The following is a 20,431-nucleotide window of genomic DNA, read 5'->3' on the forward strand; positions in this document are numbered from 1 at the left end:
GTGGCAGTGAATCAATAATATGGATAAAATAAAGAGCCTTTAAACAGAAACACACATAAAACAAAGTTATGTACTATCCAGCAGACAAAAATATTGTGAGCAGTGGCTGGCAGGAACCTAACTCTACACTACCCTAGGCACAATGGTTTAGTATTCACTTACTCAGCATTCAGACAGAACGTAACTAGTACAAATAGAGACTCAACCGTACTTAATCCTTCCCTTGAGAGGGGAAATCTATCTTAGTCTTCATTAGTGCTTCCTCTGAGGTAGGCATTATTAAGCATTTAAGTCTTAACCGGGAAGAAAATTAGGAAGGTATTTTTTTCCTCTGTGGGAATGCCTTGACTTCAAAGTGAAGTAAGAACCATACAGTTCAACAAAGGCTGGACACAAACACAAAACACTTGATTTTATATGGTAGTGACTTCTTTTTGCAGCTTCAAAATGACCAACAGTGGCTTTCACCAACATGCTTACCATTTTTGTTCTTCAGATTAGGGTCTGCTCCACTTTTTAGAAGCTTTAAGGCACACTGCTTATGAGCCCGGTAGGCTGCACAATGCAAGGGTGTATTTCCTAACTGATCCGAACAGTTAACATCAGGAGGACTGGGTCTGTTGAGCTAACAATGAAAGAAATGCAATGCAGAATTACACATCCAAGACAGACTTTCTCCCATAGAACACATGCGGGTATAACAATGATCAGGTGAACCCCCAAACTGCAGAGCCTGACACAGAGCGGGCTCCTCAGCATGGGGACTGTCAGCGGCTTCTTGCTCACTGAACCAGCCAATGCGTGTCATTCCCCACGCTTGTCCTCAAGATGCCATGAAACCTCAGGTCCCACACTCCCCCGACAACAGACACCACACACTACACCAGTGCCAACCCACCCACATTAAGATGCCACCAAGATTGTTTGTTTCTGCCACTCTTGCAATTTGCATGGTGACAGCAACATTATGAATCAGTCGACTGGAGGGTCACTGAGAAGAGTTAAAACCATAAATGTTAAACGTGTAAATGTTGAAGTTCAATTGAATTTTTTTGTTCCCAGCTCAGTTCTTTATATAGACTGGATTTCACAAAGTTAAAAAATGTTTTAGGTCCTATGTTTGGAAACCAAAGAGGCCTTTCAAATGAGCTGAAATAACTTGAAAGCAAATGTCGATCCTTCAGTCGTGAGTTTGGAGCCAATTTAGAGTTCCACGTGTAATGAGACTATGCAGGAAATGGAAACTGGAAAGTAGGTCTCTTAAGAAGAAAGAAAATGGATAAAGCTTTAGGTCTGTTCTAATATGATATAAACATTCCAAAATAGTGTCCCTTCTTTGTGTGTTACTTTCTAGAAGTAGAGCATAGCTTTCAGAAATCGCACATCCAAAGTACAAAACCTTGTGCCTTTACAGGATCCTATACATGAGGCTTCACTTTTAAATTGTCCTTACATTAAGTACTTGCCTTGAAGAATTGGATTCTTACTCCATCATGTTTTCAGTAGGGGGTGTGCATGCTTATCAGAAATTAAGAGAAAAACATCAACATTTAAATGCAGCCTCAGTAACCTATTACCATCTCAGTGTTTTTAGATATTTAAAGACTTTTGTCCTATTATTATGATCTTGAGTATTTTGGCCCCACAATTGTACTGAATTATGAAGTTAACATTAAGTAAAAATTTTCCTGAAGGGTAAAGAAAAGAAATAATGTTTGTTTGTTTTTTACCAGAGCTATGAGTTCGGCTGTTTTGCCTTCTCTTGCTGCTGCCAAAAGTAATTCCTCAAGTTTTCTTTGTTGAGTCCTTTCTACAGCTGCAAAAGGAAAAAAATATGTATGTTACTCTGCTTCTAGTCAGGCTCCTATCAGCACATTCAGTACAAAGATGTACGAAGAGTAAAGTGACCCTGGAGAGAAAGGTACCGATATTTTGAACTGCAGTGCAAATGCAGTTAGACTTTACTGTCATTCTCACTGACTCCCACTCCAAATTCAGATTTCACCTGCTTTCAGGTTCAAATGAGTCTGTGTTCGATTCAGAGGTCTTTAAGTATATTATTACTCACTGCAATACCTACCACCATTAATTATGAGTGATTTTTCTACGCTGCAATACTATCACATATCTGCCTTGGAAAGTGGGGAGAGGGGTTTATACCTTATAAAACCTTCGAATGTTAAAAGTACTGGGTTGGCAAAAGAGTCATATGATTTTTTTCCACAAAATAAAAAGACATTTTTCATTTTCACCAATAACTCTATTGATTTGGATATTCTGAGTATGTCAACTATCTCTCTCACATATCTTTTTTAGCATTTCCATTGCATTTTTACCTTTTTGGGATAAAGCACAATATGCCAAAAATGGTATGACGGCTGTCACAATACAATCTAACAAAACTGCTTTGATTGAAGTTAAAGACAACTAAGTGCTACTAGAGTCATCTTATGGAAAAAAAAAAAAAGAACTTTTTGGCCAGCCCAATAATAAGAAATAGCACTGGTAGGAAAATTTACAAACTACATAAGTGCATTTAGATTTATCCTCCCACATAAGAATACAAAGGTATTTCTTTAACAAATACTATAGCACTTATTGAGGCACAAAGAGGTTAAGGAACTTGACCAAAGTCACACAACCAAGAAGTAGAAGAGCTAGGGTTTGAACTTGGGCAGGCTGGCTCCAGAGTCTATGATCTTGTCAGTACCCCATGCTGCTTCCCAAGTCATCCTTGCATGGAGTGAGAACAATCGGCAATCTGATTTAAAAGACTGTAATATGTAATACGGTGTCACTTTTGCTAGATTTGAATTGCTTTGACGTATAGAAAAGCAGCAATTTCATAAAAAGGCTTAGTAATCCCAATTAAAATTTGTACAAAGTCGAATTGCTCAGTGGCTCAGTGGGCTGGGCACTGTCCCGCAAACTGCTGCCATTCCAGGTCATGGCACATGCCTGGTTTATGAGCCAGGTCTCTGGCCAGGGGCGTGCAAGAAGCAACCAACTGATGTTTCTCTCGCACATTGATATTTCCCTCCCTCCCTTCCCTTCTCTCTAAAAATAGACAATATCTTTAAAAATAAATAAAATGTGTATAACGTCCTGTGCAAACACTAAAAAAAGCAACTATGAAAGGCTTCTCAGGTCTTCCTGAGAAATAACATTTGTTAAGAGTTAGTAACTACTACACACTGACTGTTATATGAGATGCCACGCGCGCCATAACATGTCCACCACAGGGAACACATCTCCTGAGTACAAAAGTAGCTGGAATTAGTTCAGCTTCGACTTAAGAAATTACTGGCATTACTACATACCATCTTCTAGTCTCATGTTTTTATTTCCACGCCGAGATCACCCCCCGCTCTACATCAGAGGAAGACAGCCAAGTCTCTACACAGGCTCTGCACACCTTCTTTGGCTGGGATTTGAGCTCTTCAATCTTTCCTCTCACTGGTTCGATGGCTCCTGGACTGTGAGCTCTCTGACAGCAGTCATGACCCTGTCCCTCCTGCACACGCCTCCACAACTGTGCGTGTTTCCCTGTCACTTATCCCCTCAGTCCCTCTTGAGGTCAGGTACCTGTTCTTACTCTTGTGTGGATTCGAGGCATTTATGACAGTCTGACATGATGCATATTTGGCCAATATATGTTTACTGAATAATCAAATAGTGTTTTAAAATGTTGGTTCAGACTTTAGGGATGGGAGGTAAAAGGCACCCTACTGTTTCCTTCTAGATTGTCAAAGCTCCTAAGTGAAGAAAAAGAGGGATGTGGAGTTGAAAACCCTACATACGTTTCTGTCCTGAGTTCCTGGACATCTCTCGACCTCTGTTTACTCAGGGCACTGCAGCAAGACTGTTGGCTGAGTCAATAAAATACAACTATCCCAGTTCGGGGAGGTGAGGCTTCCAGAGTGCTGGGCTGTTCATGAGTGCAGTGTACATGGGTGTGTTCCATTTGTGAAAACAGTGATCTACATTATAGAGGTATACTTTTACTTACACATTTTATACCTCAGTGTTTTTTAAAACAAATATTTCATCCAAAAATCATTTAGTCTATAAATTTTAAACTGAAACTATAAACTTTTTATCCTTCTTTTCAACTGGAATCCAGAGTTAGTAGGGATCACAGAAATTGTGGTCTAACTCCATCCCAATGAGACTCATAGATACACATACACACACACAGACTAGGTTAAATGGTAGCGCACTTAAAATGCAGGTGAGAACCAGGCAAATGTTCTTCACGGAAAAGAGCACCATTAGCTATCTCTACTACAATAAATGACTAAGGCAAGAATTATCAATAAATGCTAAAATCAGTGATTAAAAATTTATTGCTACCAAGGATATGCACATGATCTCCATTTTCTCCCCACAGATTATTTACTACAGAAGGGGCAAGGTACCTTTACAGTGGACCACCAAGGGATAAAAGTTAATGGTAGCAGTGATGGAACAAAATGACATCACATACCACCTACGTGGTACACTTATAAAGACCACTACCTCGTCTACATAATATTCCTGCCAAAAATGCATAGCCTGAACTTAATTATATGAAAGGAATAAAGCCCAAAGTACAAACAGTTCTACAATTGTCTTTTTTTTAAGACTTTATTTATTTATCTTTAGAGGGGAAGGGAAGGAGAGAAGGAGAGAAATATCAGTGTATGGTTGCCTCTCGTGGGTCCCCTGTCGGGAACTGGCCTACAACCCAGGCATGTGTTCTGACTGGGAATGGAACCATGACCGTGTGGTTCGCAGGCCCACACTCAATCCACTGAGCTATACCAGCCAGGCCTACAATTGTCTCGTTTTTCAAAAAGGTCAAGATCATAAAAGACAAAGTCTAAGGAATTAATCCAGAAAAAAGGAGACCACGGTGATGTAAAAATTAAAATGCAATGCGGGATTCCTGACTGGATCCTGGATTGATGGGGAAAAACTCTGCAAAGGACATTAGGAGATTTTCTTAAGAGATAAATACTGACACATTTAGGGCTAAAGCATCACTATGCCCACAAATTACTCCCATTTCAGCAAAAGAAATTAAAAGTAAATAAACATTAAATAATATATAAAAGGATAAGCCAGATGTGGCAAAATGTTAATAACTGGTGAATCTAAGTGAAGGATGTATGGGTGTTCACCGTATTCTTAAATTTCCCACAGGTTGGAAATTTCTCAAAATCCAAAGAAAGCCAAGTTCTATATAGAAGACATTCTGCTCTAATGCCTGCCAAGTGGTAACCTACCCACTCCCAAATACCAGTTCTGCTGTGTATACTGTGCATTTTTTTGCTCAAATTTTTGAGGGAAAAAATAAGGAGACACATTATACATGGGTAGTACTAATTCCGTATCTATCTGTTTTTAACTCTTTTGTTTATGCTTATGTGTTAGAAGTGTAACTCTAGAAAGTGATGGCAATACCCATATGCAAAATTATACCCTGTAATATGATAATAAGTTTGCTAAACTTTTTAAATTGAATTAAAAAATTAAAACAAAAGATTTTTTTCCTGGAAGTTTGGGCCAAAAACATGGGTGCGCATTATACATGGCAAAACATACCTCTCCAACCATGAAAACTCATGAAGTCTTTCAAGGCGAGACAAGCCATTATTACAGCACATTGGACCCAAAGACTGCCTCCCCAGCAGTCCACCACCTGAGACGTCCCCTGCCCTGGTCTGCCAGGAGGAAGACTACCCTCCTCCAAAGAGCTCTTCAGATACTCGAGTATGACTGTGTTGTGTCTACTGATCTGTGTCTTTCTGGGTGAAGTATTTCCTGTCCCTGCGTGTACTGCTCTATGACATGGTTTCTGGTCTACCTATAGTCAGGGGTGCTGCAGATGTGCTCCTGCAGTCTGACCCATGTAACGTGCGACCCACAACTGATACTATACCTGGCTAGGGTGATCTCATCAGCAGGACCACTTGATTAAGTTCTGCTTCTATTTTCCAGACTAGAACCGTACTTGTTGATAAATCAAAATGCCCATTAAGTCAGCTAAGCCCTGGGGAGGTCTTAGAACATGCAGCATGACTGGCCGTATTAAATGTCAACCTGTCAAGCTAAACCAACATTCCATTCTGGCAAAAGAACCTCAGGTCTGGGTTCTCAGCTTATTATGATTAAAGGACAGAACAAGACCAAAGGCATTACCTCATCCTCCCTACTAGATCACAATTTATTAAAGGGCAGGGTTCACATCTAGGATGCTTCCTCTCTCCTACATCACATAATACAGAGTCTTATAGAAGCTGTTACGTGTCGATTTGTCCATTGAAAATGAGGCGTGGTAAACACAGAGCATGCTCAGACACTGGTCTAACTAAAGATGCCTGACACGCAGACATTTTGTAACTACAGAACAAGTGAGACTTTAGTTCTCAGGGCCAAGTGGAAAGTAACAAAAAGCAAGATCTTGGTTTTTACATAGCTAAAAATACTAATAACTAAGAAATCAATGCCCTTAAAGATACAATATTTTCTTGCCCTTCTCTGATTGCCAAGGAAAGAAACACAGATGTGTGTGAAATTGCAACTCTGATTCAGTATCTTTATTCATAGTAGTGATTAATAACTCTTCTCTTTCCCACCATAGAAATGCTATCAAAAAGTAATTATAGCAAAGCCCTAGCCATTCAGATGATAATCCTAATGCATGAAGGCTTCCCAATGTAAGCATCAAAATATTTTGTCTTGAAGTATTACAGAAATTCCTCGCAGTTACTGCAGACTCACGTCTGAAGTGCAATTTAATCTTTGAAATTCGTTAACAGTGAAGTTGACCCATCAAGACGTTACTCGTAACTGACTAACGGAAACGGCCGCAGCTGCCTTCCCAGCAGTTCCAGGGCTCCGCACAGCTGTGCCTCCTCACAGAGTCCCCATCCTGTGCTTCTGGGCCTCTCCACCACCACTGCTCTGCAGCCTGCCAGCTATGTTCCGTGTCTCTAATTTTCTACTTTTAATTCTGCTGGAGATTTAACACACAGATTTTTAATACCTGCCATGATATCGTATCAAGTTAATAGTTTGAAAGCTTCAAGGAAACTTTCGTATGGATAACTGTGTGGCTAAGCTATGACTCCCAAATTACATTATCTTTGGAGCGTAAGCTCCGTGCCATCCGTGTGGGCAGGTCAGAGGCATTTCTACTCACATTCTGAACTCTGACCACAGTGGAAACAAGTGCTGTTTCTGTGAAGACCCATAATGTTTACCTTCCAGCATGTTTCTAATTTCTTTGTCATGAGTGACTTCTTTTGCTCTCTGTCCACTCCCATTGACAACGGTGGGATCAGCATTATATTCTAAAAGAAGCATGACCAACTCCTAAAAAAGAGAAATTATTTTTAGCTATTATTAAACCAAGGTTTTATTGTATTATAGCCCTTTTACAAATTATTAATCATTACTGAGTTTCTACAATAGCAAAAGTGTGATGTAGGAATTTTTATAACATACCATTTTTATCTATAGTAAATGAATAGTAACTACGATAAATTGAATACTACAATTCAACTAATTGTAATAATAACTGATGACTGCCTAAATGATTGCCAATCCACAATTAACAAAGACGTCAAAATTCTATAATTGATCTTAACTAAATTATCTGTTTTTATAACCAAATTGAGTCATGTGATCAAACTAATACATGTTAACAAAGATAGCATTTAAGCCATAGCAGATAGTACATTCATTTAATGTTATTCTTCCAAAGTCTGTTGAAATAATTTGTCCAAAAGACCTAGATTTTTTAAATTAATTTTGATGTTTATAAAAAATAGAACATTATTTTCTGAAGTGTTACATACTAATAAGACATACCACTATTTAAGCAGTAGTTTACAATAAAGCAAATGATCTCCTAAAGTCAATATTAAATGATGGGAAAATGCAACATAACTCATATTTACTCTAACTGGTTAATTGTCCTTCTAGAAATTTCAAATATATTGGTAATACTATACAGCAGACCAGTGTCGCTGGTGCAGTTCAGTCACACAACAAGACAGCAGAAATGGAGCTGAGTGCAGGCAACCTGCAGGAGAGTATTAGAGACCTGATGTTCGGTTTCACCAGGACTAGCGACACCCTGGGAGGGTGCTGGTAACACGTGCTCTTCAGTCCTACACTAAGGCAGGATGACAGACAGTGCTATTCTAACTTCTAGGATGGCGGTGCCATGACATATATGAAGTGATACCCTATGTCATTACATGTTGTATTTTCCCATGAGTTTCATTTTTCCTTTGGGTCATAAAATTTCTTGTATCCTTTTTTAAAAGCTGTAGTAAAAGTGTTTAAATACAATCCAAAACACATAGACAGAATAAAGAAAACAAAATACTCATTGTTCTTGTTACTGAATGATCACTATAATTATTTTGGTGTATTTTTTTCTAATCATTTTTCCTATGCTTGAGTTTGAGGTGTTGTGAAACAATTTCAGTTCCATGACATAGTTGCCTATGCCACCCTCCTTCCCATACGTAGTACAGGGTGTTATATGAGGTCTATACACAGACTTCTCATGGCTCAATATTATTCTACAAACTGTATCACCAAAGTTTACGAATAAAGAAATGGCTAAAAAGTCTAGTACTTTAATAAAATGTATTCTTATAAAATATCTTAGCATTTCCTACCACTCTAAAGGTAACATTTTGGAAGAAGTGTGTTTTCATACTTTATGTAAAGGGTTCATATTAGTAAAGAAAGTAGACCCCACAGAATGATAGAAAATACTTATAATCATATATCTGATTAAGAAAAGTGTATCCAGAATATATAAAAAAGGTTTTACAACTCGACAATACAAAGACAAATTTCCCAATTTAAAAATAAAGATGAACTAATAAGAAAAGAAAATTAAGAAAAATAACTACATTCATGAAAGCACCAAAGAAAATAAAATGCTTAGGAATACACCTAACCACAGAGGCAAAAGATTAGTACACTAAAATTATAAACATTGCTAAAAAATTTAATGAACTCATAAATAAATGGGAAGATGTCTAGTCTTCACAGATGGGAAGACTTAATATTAAGATGTGCACAATCCCTACCAAATTCCAATGACTTTCTTTTTCCCAAGAAGTAGATAATCTCATGCTAATATTCATATGTAATCTCAAGGAACCTGGAATAACCAAAACAATATTGAAAAAGTGGAACAAAGCTGAAAATCTCAATTTCCTGATTTTAAAACTCACCTCAAAGCTACAGTAATCAAAAACAGTGTGATACTGGCAGAAAACAACACACAGACCAGTGGAATAAAATAGAGAGGTCAGAAACAAACTCTCACATAAATGATCAAATGATTTTGACAAGGCTGCCCAGACCATTCAAAAAAGAAAGGACAGTTTTCAACAGGTGTTGCCAGGAAAACTGGATATCCAAATGAAAACAAAAATTTTTAAGCTAAACCTACACCTTATACCATATAAAAAAAGAAAAACCCTGAAATGGATAAAAGACTTAAATGTAAGACCTAAAACAAAACAAAACAAAAAAACCTAAAAAAATAAAAAAGACCTAAAACAACAAAAAAGAGAATATAGGAAGAAAGCTTCATGACCTTAAATTTAGCTGTGATTTCTTAGGATACCAAAAGCAAAGGTAAAAATGAAAAAGAATAAAGTGGACTACATCAAAATTAAAAACTTCATACATTAAAGGGCACCATAAAGAGAATGAAAAGGCAATCCAGAGAAAGGGGGAAATATTTGCAAAACATGTGTCTGGTAAGGAGTTAATATCCAAAATAAACAAAAACTCATACAATTAAATAGCAGAAAACAAAAAAATCCAATTTTTAAAAATGGGCAAAGGACCTAATAGATATGTTTCCAAAGAAGATATTCAAATGGCCAACAGGTACGTGAAAAAGTGTTCGACATCATTAGTCACTAGGTAAAGGCAAATCAAAACCACAATGAGATATCCATCACCTTGGGCCTATTAGACTATCACACACACACAAAAACATAATAAACACTGATGAGAATGTGGAGAAAAGACAACCTTTGTGCACTGTTGGTGGAATTATAAATTGGTATAGTCTCTACGAAAAACAGTATGGAGTTTCCGCAAAAAAATTAAAATACAACATAACCACTACATGATCCAGCAGATCCATTTATATAGCCCAGACAAAAACACTAAAAGATTTCTGCTCCCCTGTGTTCACTGCAGCATTGTTCACAACAGCCAAGGCATGGGAACAACGTGAGGGTGTAACAATGGACAAATGGATAAAGGAAATGTGATACACACACACACACAAGCATGCGCACGCACACACTGGTGACTACTACTCAGCCATAAAAAATATAATACTGCTATTTGCAGCAACATGGATAGACCTCAAGGGCATTACGCCAAGTGAAATAAGACAGACGGGATGATCTCACTTACATGTGGTATCCAAAACAAACAAACAAACAAAAAAACAGAAAACCCAAACTCATAGAATAAGAGACTAGATCTGTGGTTACCAGAGGCTGGGAGAATTAGATGGAGCTAGGAAAAGGTACAGACTCCCAGTTATAAATAAGTACTATGGCTGCAATGTACAACATGATCACTATAATTAACACTGCTGTAAGGCAAATTTGAAAATTGCTAAGAATAAATCTTAAAAGTTCTCAAAATGAAAAACCTTTTGCCCTGGCCAGTGTGGCTCAGTGAGCAGGAGCATCATCTGTAACCAAGAGCTAAGGTCTGATTCTGGATCCAGGCACATGCTTAGGTTATGTGTTCGATCCCTGGTCTGGGGAGCATGGGATCCCCAGTCCAGTGTGTACAAGAGGCAACCAATTGATGTTTCTCTCTCACATCAATGTTTCCCTCTCTCCCTTTCTCCCTCCCTAAAAGCAATGAAAGAATGTCTGCAGGTGAAAATAAAGGAAAAATTTTTAAAAAAAGAAAGCCCTCCCCCCCCTTTTTTTGGTATCTATGTGAAATGGATCCAGATGAAGGATTATTATATTAATCATTTCACAATACATATAAGTCAAGTTACTATGCTGTGCACCTTAAACTGATATAGCATTGTTTATCAACTACATCTCCATAAAATCAAAAGAAAGAAAAAGACTGGGACTGCCAAATAAGCAGGTCAAATTTTAAACAAATTGTCCAGCCTGGAAGTTGGCTGGCGTGACAACACGGAACCTCTGGGAGCCACAGATACCTGAGTCACTGGCCGGCTCTTCCCTCTGGCGCTAACACAATCGCCTGGGTCAGCCCGGCGACCACAGGCGCAGGCCTGGAGGGCGGGAATGGCCTTTGAGCCTTTCTGCCCCAGGGAGTGACACCACTGTGGGAAGAGCAGCCTTTCGTCCCCAGGGCGTAGTGAAGATTCCCTCAGCTGAGCAGAGGGACTGGAAACAGGCAGGGGTCCATTCAGGTCTCCTGCTATTATGAGCAGAGAAGATCCCTGACCAAGAACCATCTCGTGGACCCCTGAACCCCTGTCCCTCATACAGGGACACAAGCCCTGCCTAAGGTGAAGGCTGGATCAGGACAACAGAGAACTCCACCTGTCTTCTCTTCCCACCCCAAGACCAGCAAGTACTGAAAACAAGTAATATCAGATTATGAATGGGGAGAAGCAAAGGGGTGGAGAAAAACTCTGAGGCACAAGGCACATAACAATGGCCTAAAGTTGAGAGCAAAGGAGGAGCATCAAGAAAAACCTCCAGCAAACCAGCCTGCGCCTTCTGCAGAAGCAGAGCTGGATTTGGAAGGAAGGAATCTGAAGCCAGTGTCGCACTGATGGTACGGAAGCAACAACAAAACCCAGGCTCAGCTCTACTCCAGACTAGAGTGACCCAGCCTCCCACACCAAGAGGTGCGGCCACTTCCAGGCCCCAGTACCATACATCTCTGTGTCTACCGTCTTGCAGTGTTTAACATAAAAGATTACCAGACACACAAAAAGTGGGAAAAACAGTCCACTGTCCACAAACTGATCCACAGAATGATCTACAGAGATAGAAATGCCCCTGATGTTGAACTAATCAGAGGATTTGAAATAACTATGATTATTATGGTAAAAACGATAGTGGGAAAGGTGGACAACATACGTGAGGAGATGGAGAAGTGGAAACTGTAAGAGTCAAAGGAGAATGCTAGAAAAAAACCATAGCAACAGAGATAAAGAATGCCTTCAACGGTCTCACCAGTGGACATCAGAGCACTGCTGAGGAAAGCATCCGTGAACTTGAAGACAGGTCAATAGACATTAGCCCAGTACTAAAGGAAAAAGGGAGGGGGGTGAGTAGGGGAGTGGGAAATGAAGAAGAAACAGAACAGAGCACCATTGGCTATAAAACAATATAATAAGTTTTTGAAGAACTTATATGAGGCAGTAGTTCCTCAATCTAATGAAAAAGGGAAAGAAAAAGATGAAGAAAGCAGTATTGGTATCATTTGCCCCCAGGAATGCCATGTTCTGCTAACCATTTCCCTAACTCTCTGCAGATCAGTGCTTGCTGCTCATTACTCTAATTGCATCCACCTGGCTTCTAACATGTACGTGCCATTTCCAGCCAGTGTTTCAGGGCCCTTTGACATGTCCCCCACATTGCTATCGGTCCGCAACAGCATTTTCCCACTGGCAACACTAGACCTCAGAGGACAATCGTTAACCAGTTCCTTGGTGATGCTGGTGCCTTTTTCACCAGCCGTTTATTTGTGCTTCGGTGAACAATGTATCCTCGGCCTTCTGTGACACAAAATCATCTGGTACGATCTTACGTACTGCCCGAACACCCAATCCAGCACACCTGCTTTTTAGAACCTTCTTCTACTATCTGCAATGGTGTTTCTGGCATTTTGACATCTACGATGTGGGCCATCATTTTGTCCATGCTGCTAAAAACCATCCAAGTACAACCCAGCTGGTACCATCAAAAGAAATCGATGAATGGTCAGAAGCTGGAGACAAGTCACCCTAATAAAAATCATGATACCATGTCCAGTTTCTGGACCCAAGTCAACTTTTGACTTAGAACCATTTACTGAAGGAGAGACCAGAACCTGGAAGGAAAGATTCTGCAACGGCAAAGCAAGTGTACACGGTCATGAATGTCCCAGATCATTCCCAAAGGGACCAGTGACCACTCACTCAAGCAGCCTGTATTGGGGAATACCCAAACATCTCACCAATTGTTAGGTATAAGGTCTGCGTTGATACTGATGCCAAGAGACCCTGAGTGTTATCCAGCCCCTGTGGTAAAAGGGGGGCATGCAGCGGGGAGAAATAATAAAGGAACCTCGACCCAGGTCTGGCTCATGGTGCACGCACTGGGTCCACAGGCACATTCGGTGGTCATTCCCCCAGTCCAGGAATGTATAACTGGAATAGACATATTGAGTTGGCAAACTCTTACATTGCTTTCTTGGTCTAGAATATTAGAGCCAGAGAGAAGGCTCTAAAACTGCACTCCTAACTCCTTTGTCAAAATAAATCAAAATGCCCCATGGGGAGTTAATGGCAGAAAATAATGCCACCCTTCAAAATCTAAGAATGCAGGGGTGGCAGTCCTTGTCATATTTCCATTTAATTTACCAGCCTGACTCTGCAGGAACCACAAGGAATGTGGAGGATGACAGTAGATTTCCACACACTCAACCAAATAGCCCCAATTATAGCCACTCTGCTAAACGTGGCATCTTTGCTATTGAAGTATACATCGTACACAGTAACCGATCTGGCAGACATACTTCTTTTCTATCCCTGTTAGGAAAAAAAGATCAGTGACGGTTTGCACTCACAGGAGCAACAGAACGCACTTACAGTTTTGCTTCAGGGCCATTTGGATGGCCTGCAGAACATCACATTGGTCCACTCTATCAATGACACCACGTTAACAGAACCAAATGAGCTAGAATGTTGAAAGCTTTGGTAAGACACATGTGGCCCAGAGGGTGGGAGATAAACACTAGGAGAAATTCAGGGGCTTCGCCAGGTCAGCACATTTTTAGGGACTCAGTAGTCTGGGTAATGCTAGGACACAGCCTCCAATGTAAAGAGCCCATTACTCCACTGTGCACTTCCCAAAGTATAAAGAGGGAGGCACACTGCTTGGCTGGCCTCTTCAGGTTCTGGGTCGGCCTATGCCACAGCCTGGGATAATACTCTGATCCATTTGGCAAGAGATGAAAAGGCTGCCTGAACACTGGGCTCATGTGTCAGAGAACCAGCAGGCAAGAAAACTCATCATCTCGGCAGAGTAACTGAACTTGAACATCAGAAGAAAGTAGGTATAATCACAATGGGGATGTGGAGGAATATGTCATGTTTGACGTACAGATGATACACTTAGGTGTCTCTTGGTATCCCCTTGTCCTATTTTGACATTAAGTGGACAAGTGCAGCAAGCCCAGCCTAAGAAGGGAAGGGTAACCTCCAAGGATGAGGGCCTGAGCCACGCCAGCACGTAAGCCATGCAGACCACATGGTCCAGCCAAGGGGAGGAGGAATCTAGAATGAATAGTAGAGGAGAGAGAAGATGATTCGGGTATGACCTCCCTCACCCAAGACCAACTATGGGGACAGCGACTACAGTCTGCCCCACCAATTTTCCTCTGCTAAGTTTCTCCCAGGGGAGAGGCCCACTGGATCCCTGAAGGAGCTGCTCCCAGAAATGTATGAAGAAATGAAGCTGAATGGAATAAATGGTGGCATGTAGCCAAAGCTGTGATGCACCATGCAGGTCCCCTTTGAGGAATCAAGGACTTCCTACCCCAAATGCTGGCAGAGCGTGGGAGGCAGCCTTTCATTGTCAGGCACTTCAGATAATGTCTGCTGATAATGAAGGGCTGCTTCATGTAAGGTCACCCCCTATGGGCAGCCTGTATCCACTGACAGAGCATCCAGTGGTCAAGTCTCTCGCCCCAAATCAGGCCAGCTTTCAAGGGTCATCTCTTCTGCAAAGCTCCTCCTGGAGGCATTTCTAGAGAACACATCGCAGCTGGACCCCAGCCTCTGCCCACTCCTGCTTCCTCCCCCATCTCCCAGGTGTGATCTCATGGCACTCTGACACACCTGTTGCACACTGATCTCCACCTCAGCATCCTGGAAGGCCCAACCTGCAAGAAATATTTTTATACCTTCATTTCAGGGCTGTCACTTTCTATTAAATGAAAAGTGACAAATTGTTTAGACAGTGCCTCACGCATGGTATTTAATACATAAACATCAAAAACGCTATCCTAGGAAACAAAATAGATAAGCTTATAGGAACCATAGGATTATGTGTATCTTGTATATGTGAGGTGAGAGAGACACAATTCCTGAGCCACGGGATACAGGAGGCACTTGTTTTAAATGTTTTCTCAGCTGTTAGAAAATAGTAAGTCAAACCAAAGATCACTGCTACAATCCAATTGTTTACCATACTGATTGTATCCCTATTTTAAACTGATTACAAAAAATGTAGAACGTCACAATTTGAACTGCCTTTGAAAAATAAAGTAAGGAACAAGTGCTAAATACACCTTGAAATTCTGGTTCATTAATTTTTATTAAGGAACACTAGGGGTCGCTAATGTACCAAGAAAAGCCTGGTGGCCCCTCATAAAATTTGGGCACTGTATTTTATATATTCCAAAGGACAAGAATTTTAAATGCTCTATAATAAACCAAATCCCTGTTCAACTTACCATTCTATTTATTAAATCACAGAATCTTATTATAATTTATCTTCATGGTAAAAGATTACATCAAAATAAGAATTTAATTCCTTTCATGAGTATAATTAGAAACTTTTGCAAAATTCATTCATGCTTGGATATTGAGCACATAAAATTTTAATGTTTCCTATGTAATGTAACCATTTAGCTTCAGCTAAATTTTATATTCTAATACAAGAGATAACAATATATGCTAATGTTAAAAATCAGACTAAGACCCAACTTAGCACAGTCTCACGCTCAGAGTTCAAGAAGATAGTAGAAGTGGTTGAATATGTAAAGAATGAAGCAGAGGTAAATGAACTGATTTGATCTAGGTGATGACAGAGATGGGCAGTAAGGCTTGGGGGTACGAGTGGATGATACAGCAAATGAAATGTGCTAATTCTTCAAAAGCAAGACTATTGCAATCCAGTAGTAGAATTAAGACATAGCTAATAACCACTCTAGTACAAAGAAGATGAATGAAAGTACAATAATGCACCTGGGAAATCCAAGAAAACACGGCTTCCTTCCAGAGTCAGGAAGTGAGGAAGGAATTCATGCAGACGGCATTTGCACCGCACTTTCAAGAATGGGTGGACTTGGGCCACGAAGAAAGAGATGACAAAGAACATAAGTGCACAGAAAACAATGGGAAGTGCGGCTATAAAGGGAAAACTGCAAGTACTTTATTAATGGTCAGGACGATCAAACTATTTGAAACTCCATAGAAGTCCAGCAGAGCAATTAACCCACTACCTTTACTTTTTACTGTTTTACTGTAAAAGGTACTTTATTCTCAGCTTTATTAAGCTCCATATCTGGTTCACAAGTATCAACATATTAACAAATATACTGGAATGATGTAAAATGCCCTAATTCATATACACTTAGCACATATTTAAAGGGCTGGTTTATCATAATTTATATAAAAATGAGTTAAATCTAGTCATTAGAATAATGAAAAAGTATAAAATGTAATAAATGTATTCAAGTCATGATAAATACAAACACTTTCCAATTCTGGGATTATAAAATAACCTTTAGGGGCACATGCAGGTGCAGGCAGGTGGGGGCTGCTGCAGGCCTAATGTGTGACTGTGGATCGTATTCTAAGGCTGGATCACCACTGGGCCCAATGTAAAGCCTTGAGAGTCAGATTTCATTTATTAGAGTTCCAAGATGACTACAAGTAGAAGCTCTGCTCTATCTACTGGCTCTCTGTGATACTGATATAGTTAGTCATCAGGGGCAATTGCTTGTTTTGGCAGGGTTTTTTTGTGTTGTTTGGCTTTCTTCTGGCTTTCTTCTGGCTTTCTTCTGCCAACACCTATACAACAGTGTACAACATGCGGTGGGAGTTGAGCCTCTTGCCAGTGAGACAGAGGGGAGTTCCCAGCAATAAACAGACCAATAATAATCAGGACCCAAATACAACAGGAGGGTTCACATAACTCACAGAGGTCATTCCTAGAGCATCCAGATCAGGAGATCAAGGAGTCTGGGTCCCACAGGTGTCCTAACACACAAGGCCACTCCACAAGACAGAGAATCAAAGCAGATAAGTCTAATACATAGAAAAAAACACAAAGAGACAACTAAAATGGGGAAACAAAGAAACAACCCTCAAGTGAAAGAAAAGGAGGAATCCTCAGAAAAAGCTAAGTGAAATCAAGACATGCAATTTATCAAACATAAAGTTCAAACTAATGGTTATAAGGATGCTCAAGGAACTTAGAACTACAAGGAACATCATGGGACCTACATTGGCATAACAAAGAACATAGAAACCTTGAATAAGAACAAATACGAAATGAAGAATGAAATATCTGAAATGAAGAACACACTAGATAGAATTAAAAACAGGCTAGACAAAGCAGATGATCAAATCAGCAATTTGGAAGAAAAGGTAGGAAAAAAAACATCCAGTTAGAAAAACAAAATGAAAAAAAGATTTAAAAAGAATGAGGATAGTTTAAGGGACCTTTGGGACAATGTAAAACATAACAATATTCACATCATAGGGATTCCAGAAGGAGAAGGAAAGGAGCAAGGGGTAGAAAACCTGTTTGAAACAATAATGACAGAAAACTTCCCTAATCTAGTGAGGGAAATAAGTCATGCAATTTCAGGAAGCACAGAGGGTGCCAATGAAAATGAACCCAAAGAGATGAACCTACTCCTAGACACATTACAATCAAAATGGAAAAATTTAAAGACAAAGAGAGAATCATAAAAGCAGCAAGGGAGAAACAGCTAGTAATAGACAAGGGAGTGCAGATAAGACTATCAACTGATTTCGCAACAGAAACACTACAGAGCAGAAGGGATTGGCACAAAATATTCCACATAATAAAAAGCAAGGACCTGAAACCAAGACTACTCTAAACAACAAGGCTCTCATTTAAAAATAGAAGGCAAAATAAAGAGCTTCCAAGACAAAAGAAGGCTAAAACAGCACACCCCCACCTGGACAGCAATGCAAGAGGTGCTAAAGGGACTGCTATGAGGAGGAGAAGGGGTGCAGGAGGGGGAGAAGGGGTGTGGGAGGGGGAGAAGTAGAAGAAGAAATAGAGAGAGAAGCTAGGTAACACAGGTACAAAGAGAAAAATGGCAATAAATAAGTACCTATCAAAAATAACCTTAAGTGTATTAAATGCTCCAATCAAAAGACCCAGTGTAGCTGAACGGGTAAGAAAACACGACCTGCCTCCTTGTCTTTCTCCCTCCCTTCCCATCTCTGTAAAAATAAATAAGTAAAATATTTTGTAAAAAAATTAAAAAGACCAGAGAATCGAGGTTCGATTCCCAGTCAGGGCATATTCCTGGGTTGCAAACTGGTTCCCTGCAGGTCAGTTCCCAGCAGGGGATGCACGAAAGGCAACCATACATTGATGTTTCTCTCCCTCTCTCCTTCCCTTCCACTCTAAAGATAAAATAAATTTTAAAAAATCTAAAAAAAAATTAAAAAGAAAGAAAAAGAAAACATGACCCACACATATACAGTCTGCAAGAGACCCACATCAGAACAAAAGATATACACAGGCAGAAAATAAAGGTATGGAAAAAACATTTCATGCAAATGGACTTGAAAAAAAATCTGCTGTAGCAATACTTACATCAGACAAAATAGACTTCAAAACAAAGCCCATAACAAGAGACAAACAAGGTCACCACATAATGCTTAAGGCAGTAGTCCAACAAGAGGATATCACTTTTGTAAACATATATGTACCCAATATAGGTGCACCTAAATATATAAAGAAAATATTGAAGAGACAATGGAGGGGATTTTAACACCTCACTGTCAACAGTGAACAGATCTTCCAAACAAAAATATTGCAAAATCACCCTGGCTGGTGTGGCTTGATGGATGGAATGCCAGCCTGAGAACCAAAGGGACTCTGGTTCGATTCCCAGTCAAAGCACATGCCTGGATTGCAGGCCAGGTCCCCAGTAGGGAGTGCGCAAGAGGCAACTACATATTGATGTTTCTCTTCCTCTCTCCTTCCTTTCCCCTCTCTCTAAAAATAAATAATTAAAATCTTTTTAAAAATACTGCAGAACTTAACAACACTCTAGATCCAATGTACTTAATTGATATGTACAGAACATTTCACTCCAAAGAAGTAAAACACACATTCTTCTCAAATGCACATTGATCATTCTCAAAGACAGTCCATATGACAGGACACAAAACGAGCCTCAAGAAATTGAAGTCACATGAAGCATCTCCTTGGATCACAATGGCTTAAAACTAACAACTAACTTTAAGGGAAAAAACTCAAAAATATTCAAATATATAGAGGCCAGGTTAATGTTATTAAATAATGAATTGGTTAAAAATGATATCAAGGAAGAAATAAAAAAGTATCTGGAAACAAATGAAAATGAACACACAACAAACCAAAACCCATGGAACAAAGTGAAGGCAGTCCTGAGTGGGAAGTTCACAGCAATACAGGCCTACCTAGAGAAGAGTGAAAAATCTCAAATAAACAACCTAACTCTACACCTGTAAGAATTAGAGGAACAACAACAAACAAAGCCAGAAGCAGCAGAAAGAAGGGAATAATCAAGATCAGAGCAGAATTAAATGACAAAGACTAAAAAATCAATTCAAAGGATCAATGAATCCAGGAGCTGGTACTTTGAAAAGATAAACAAGACTGACAAACTGTTAACCAAACATATCAAGATGAAAAGAGAGAGGACCCAAATAAATATAATCAGAAATGAAAGAGAAGCAGTTACAACTGATACCACAGAAATACAAAGGATTGTAAGAAATTACTATGAAAAACTATTTGCCAAGAAATCGGACAGCCTGGGTGAAATGGATAAATTTCTAGAAACATACAGTCTTCCAAAAGTAAATCAGGAAGAAGCAGAAAACCTAATTATACCTATAACAACTAAGCAAATTGAAGCAGTAATCAAAAAACTACCAATACACAAAAGCCCTGGACCAGGGTTTCACGGCAAATTTTACTAAACATTCAAAGAACTAACATCTATACTTTCCAAACTATTCCAAAAAATTAAAGAAGAGAAAAAACATCAAAACTCCTTTTAAGAGGCTGAATTTAACCTAATCCCAAAACTAGGTAAGGACACAACAAAGAAAGAAAATTACAGGCCAATATCGACGATGAACATAGATGCTAAAATCCTCAACAAAATACTAGCAAAGCAGATCCAACAATATATT

General features: G+C 39.5%; 1 protein-coding gene across 2 annotated transcripts in view; it reads right to left on the minus strand.

The window, feature by feature from the left end:
- OSBPL1A (oxysterol binding protein like 1A) overlaps positions 1 to 20,431 on the minus strand; it is a 211,983-nt gene that overhangs the window by 149,876 nt on the left and 41,676 nt on the right. For both annotated transcript variants that reach the window (XM_037134083.2, XM_053664391.1), the window contains 3 exons: positions 7,248 to 7,359; positions 1,731 to 1,816; positions 481 to 625 (listed from right to left, as the gene is read on the minus strand). In XM_037134083.2, the coding sequence (XP_036989978.2) occupies positions 481 to 625; positions 1,731 to 1,816; positions 7,248 to 7,359 (343 nt within the window). The remainder of the gene's footprint in view (positions 1 to 480; positions 626 to 1,730; positions 1,817 to 7,247; positions 7,360 to 20,431) is intronic.

The sequence above is a fragment of the Artibeus jamaicensis genome, unplaced genomic scaffold, assembly GCF_021234435.1.
Source record: "Artibeus jamaicensis isolate MK-2021 breed Jamaican fruit bat unplaced genomic scaffold, CSHL_Jam_final contig_354, whole genome shotgun sequence".
NCBI lineage: Eukaryota > Metazoa > Chordata > Mammalia > Chiroptera > Phyllostomidae > Artibeus > Artibeus jamaicensis.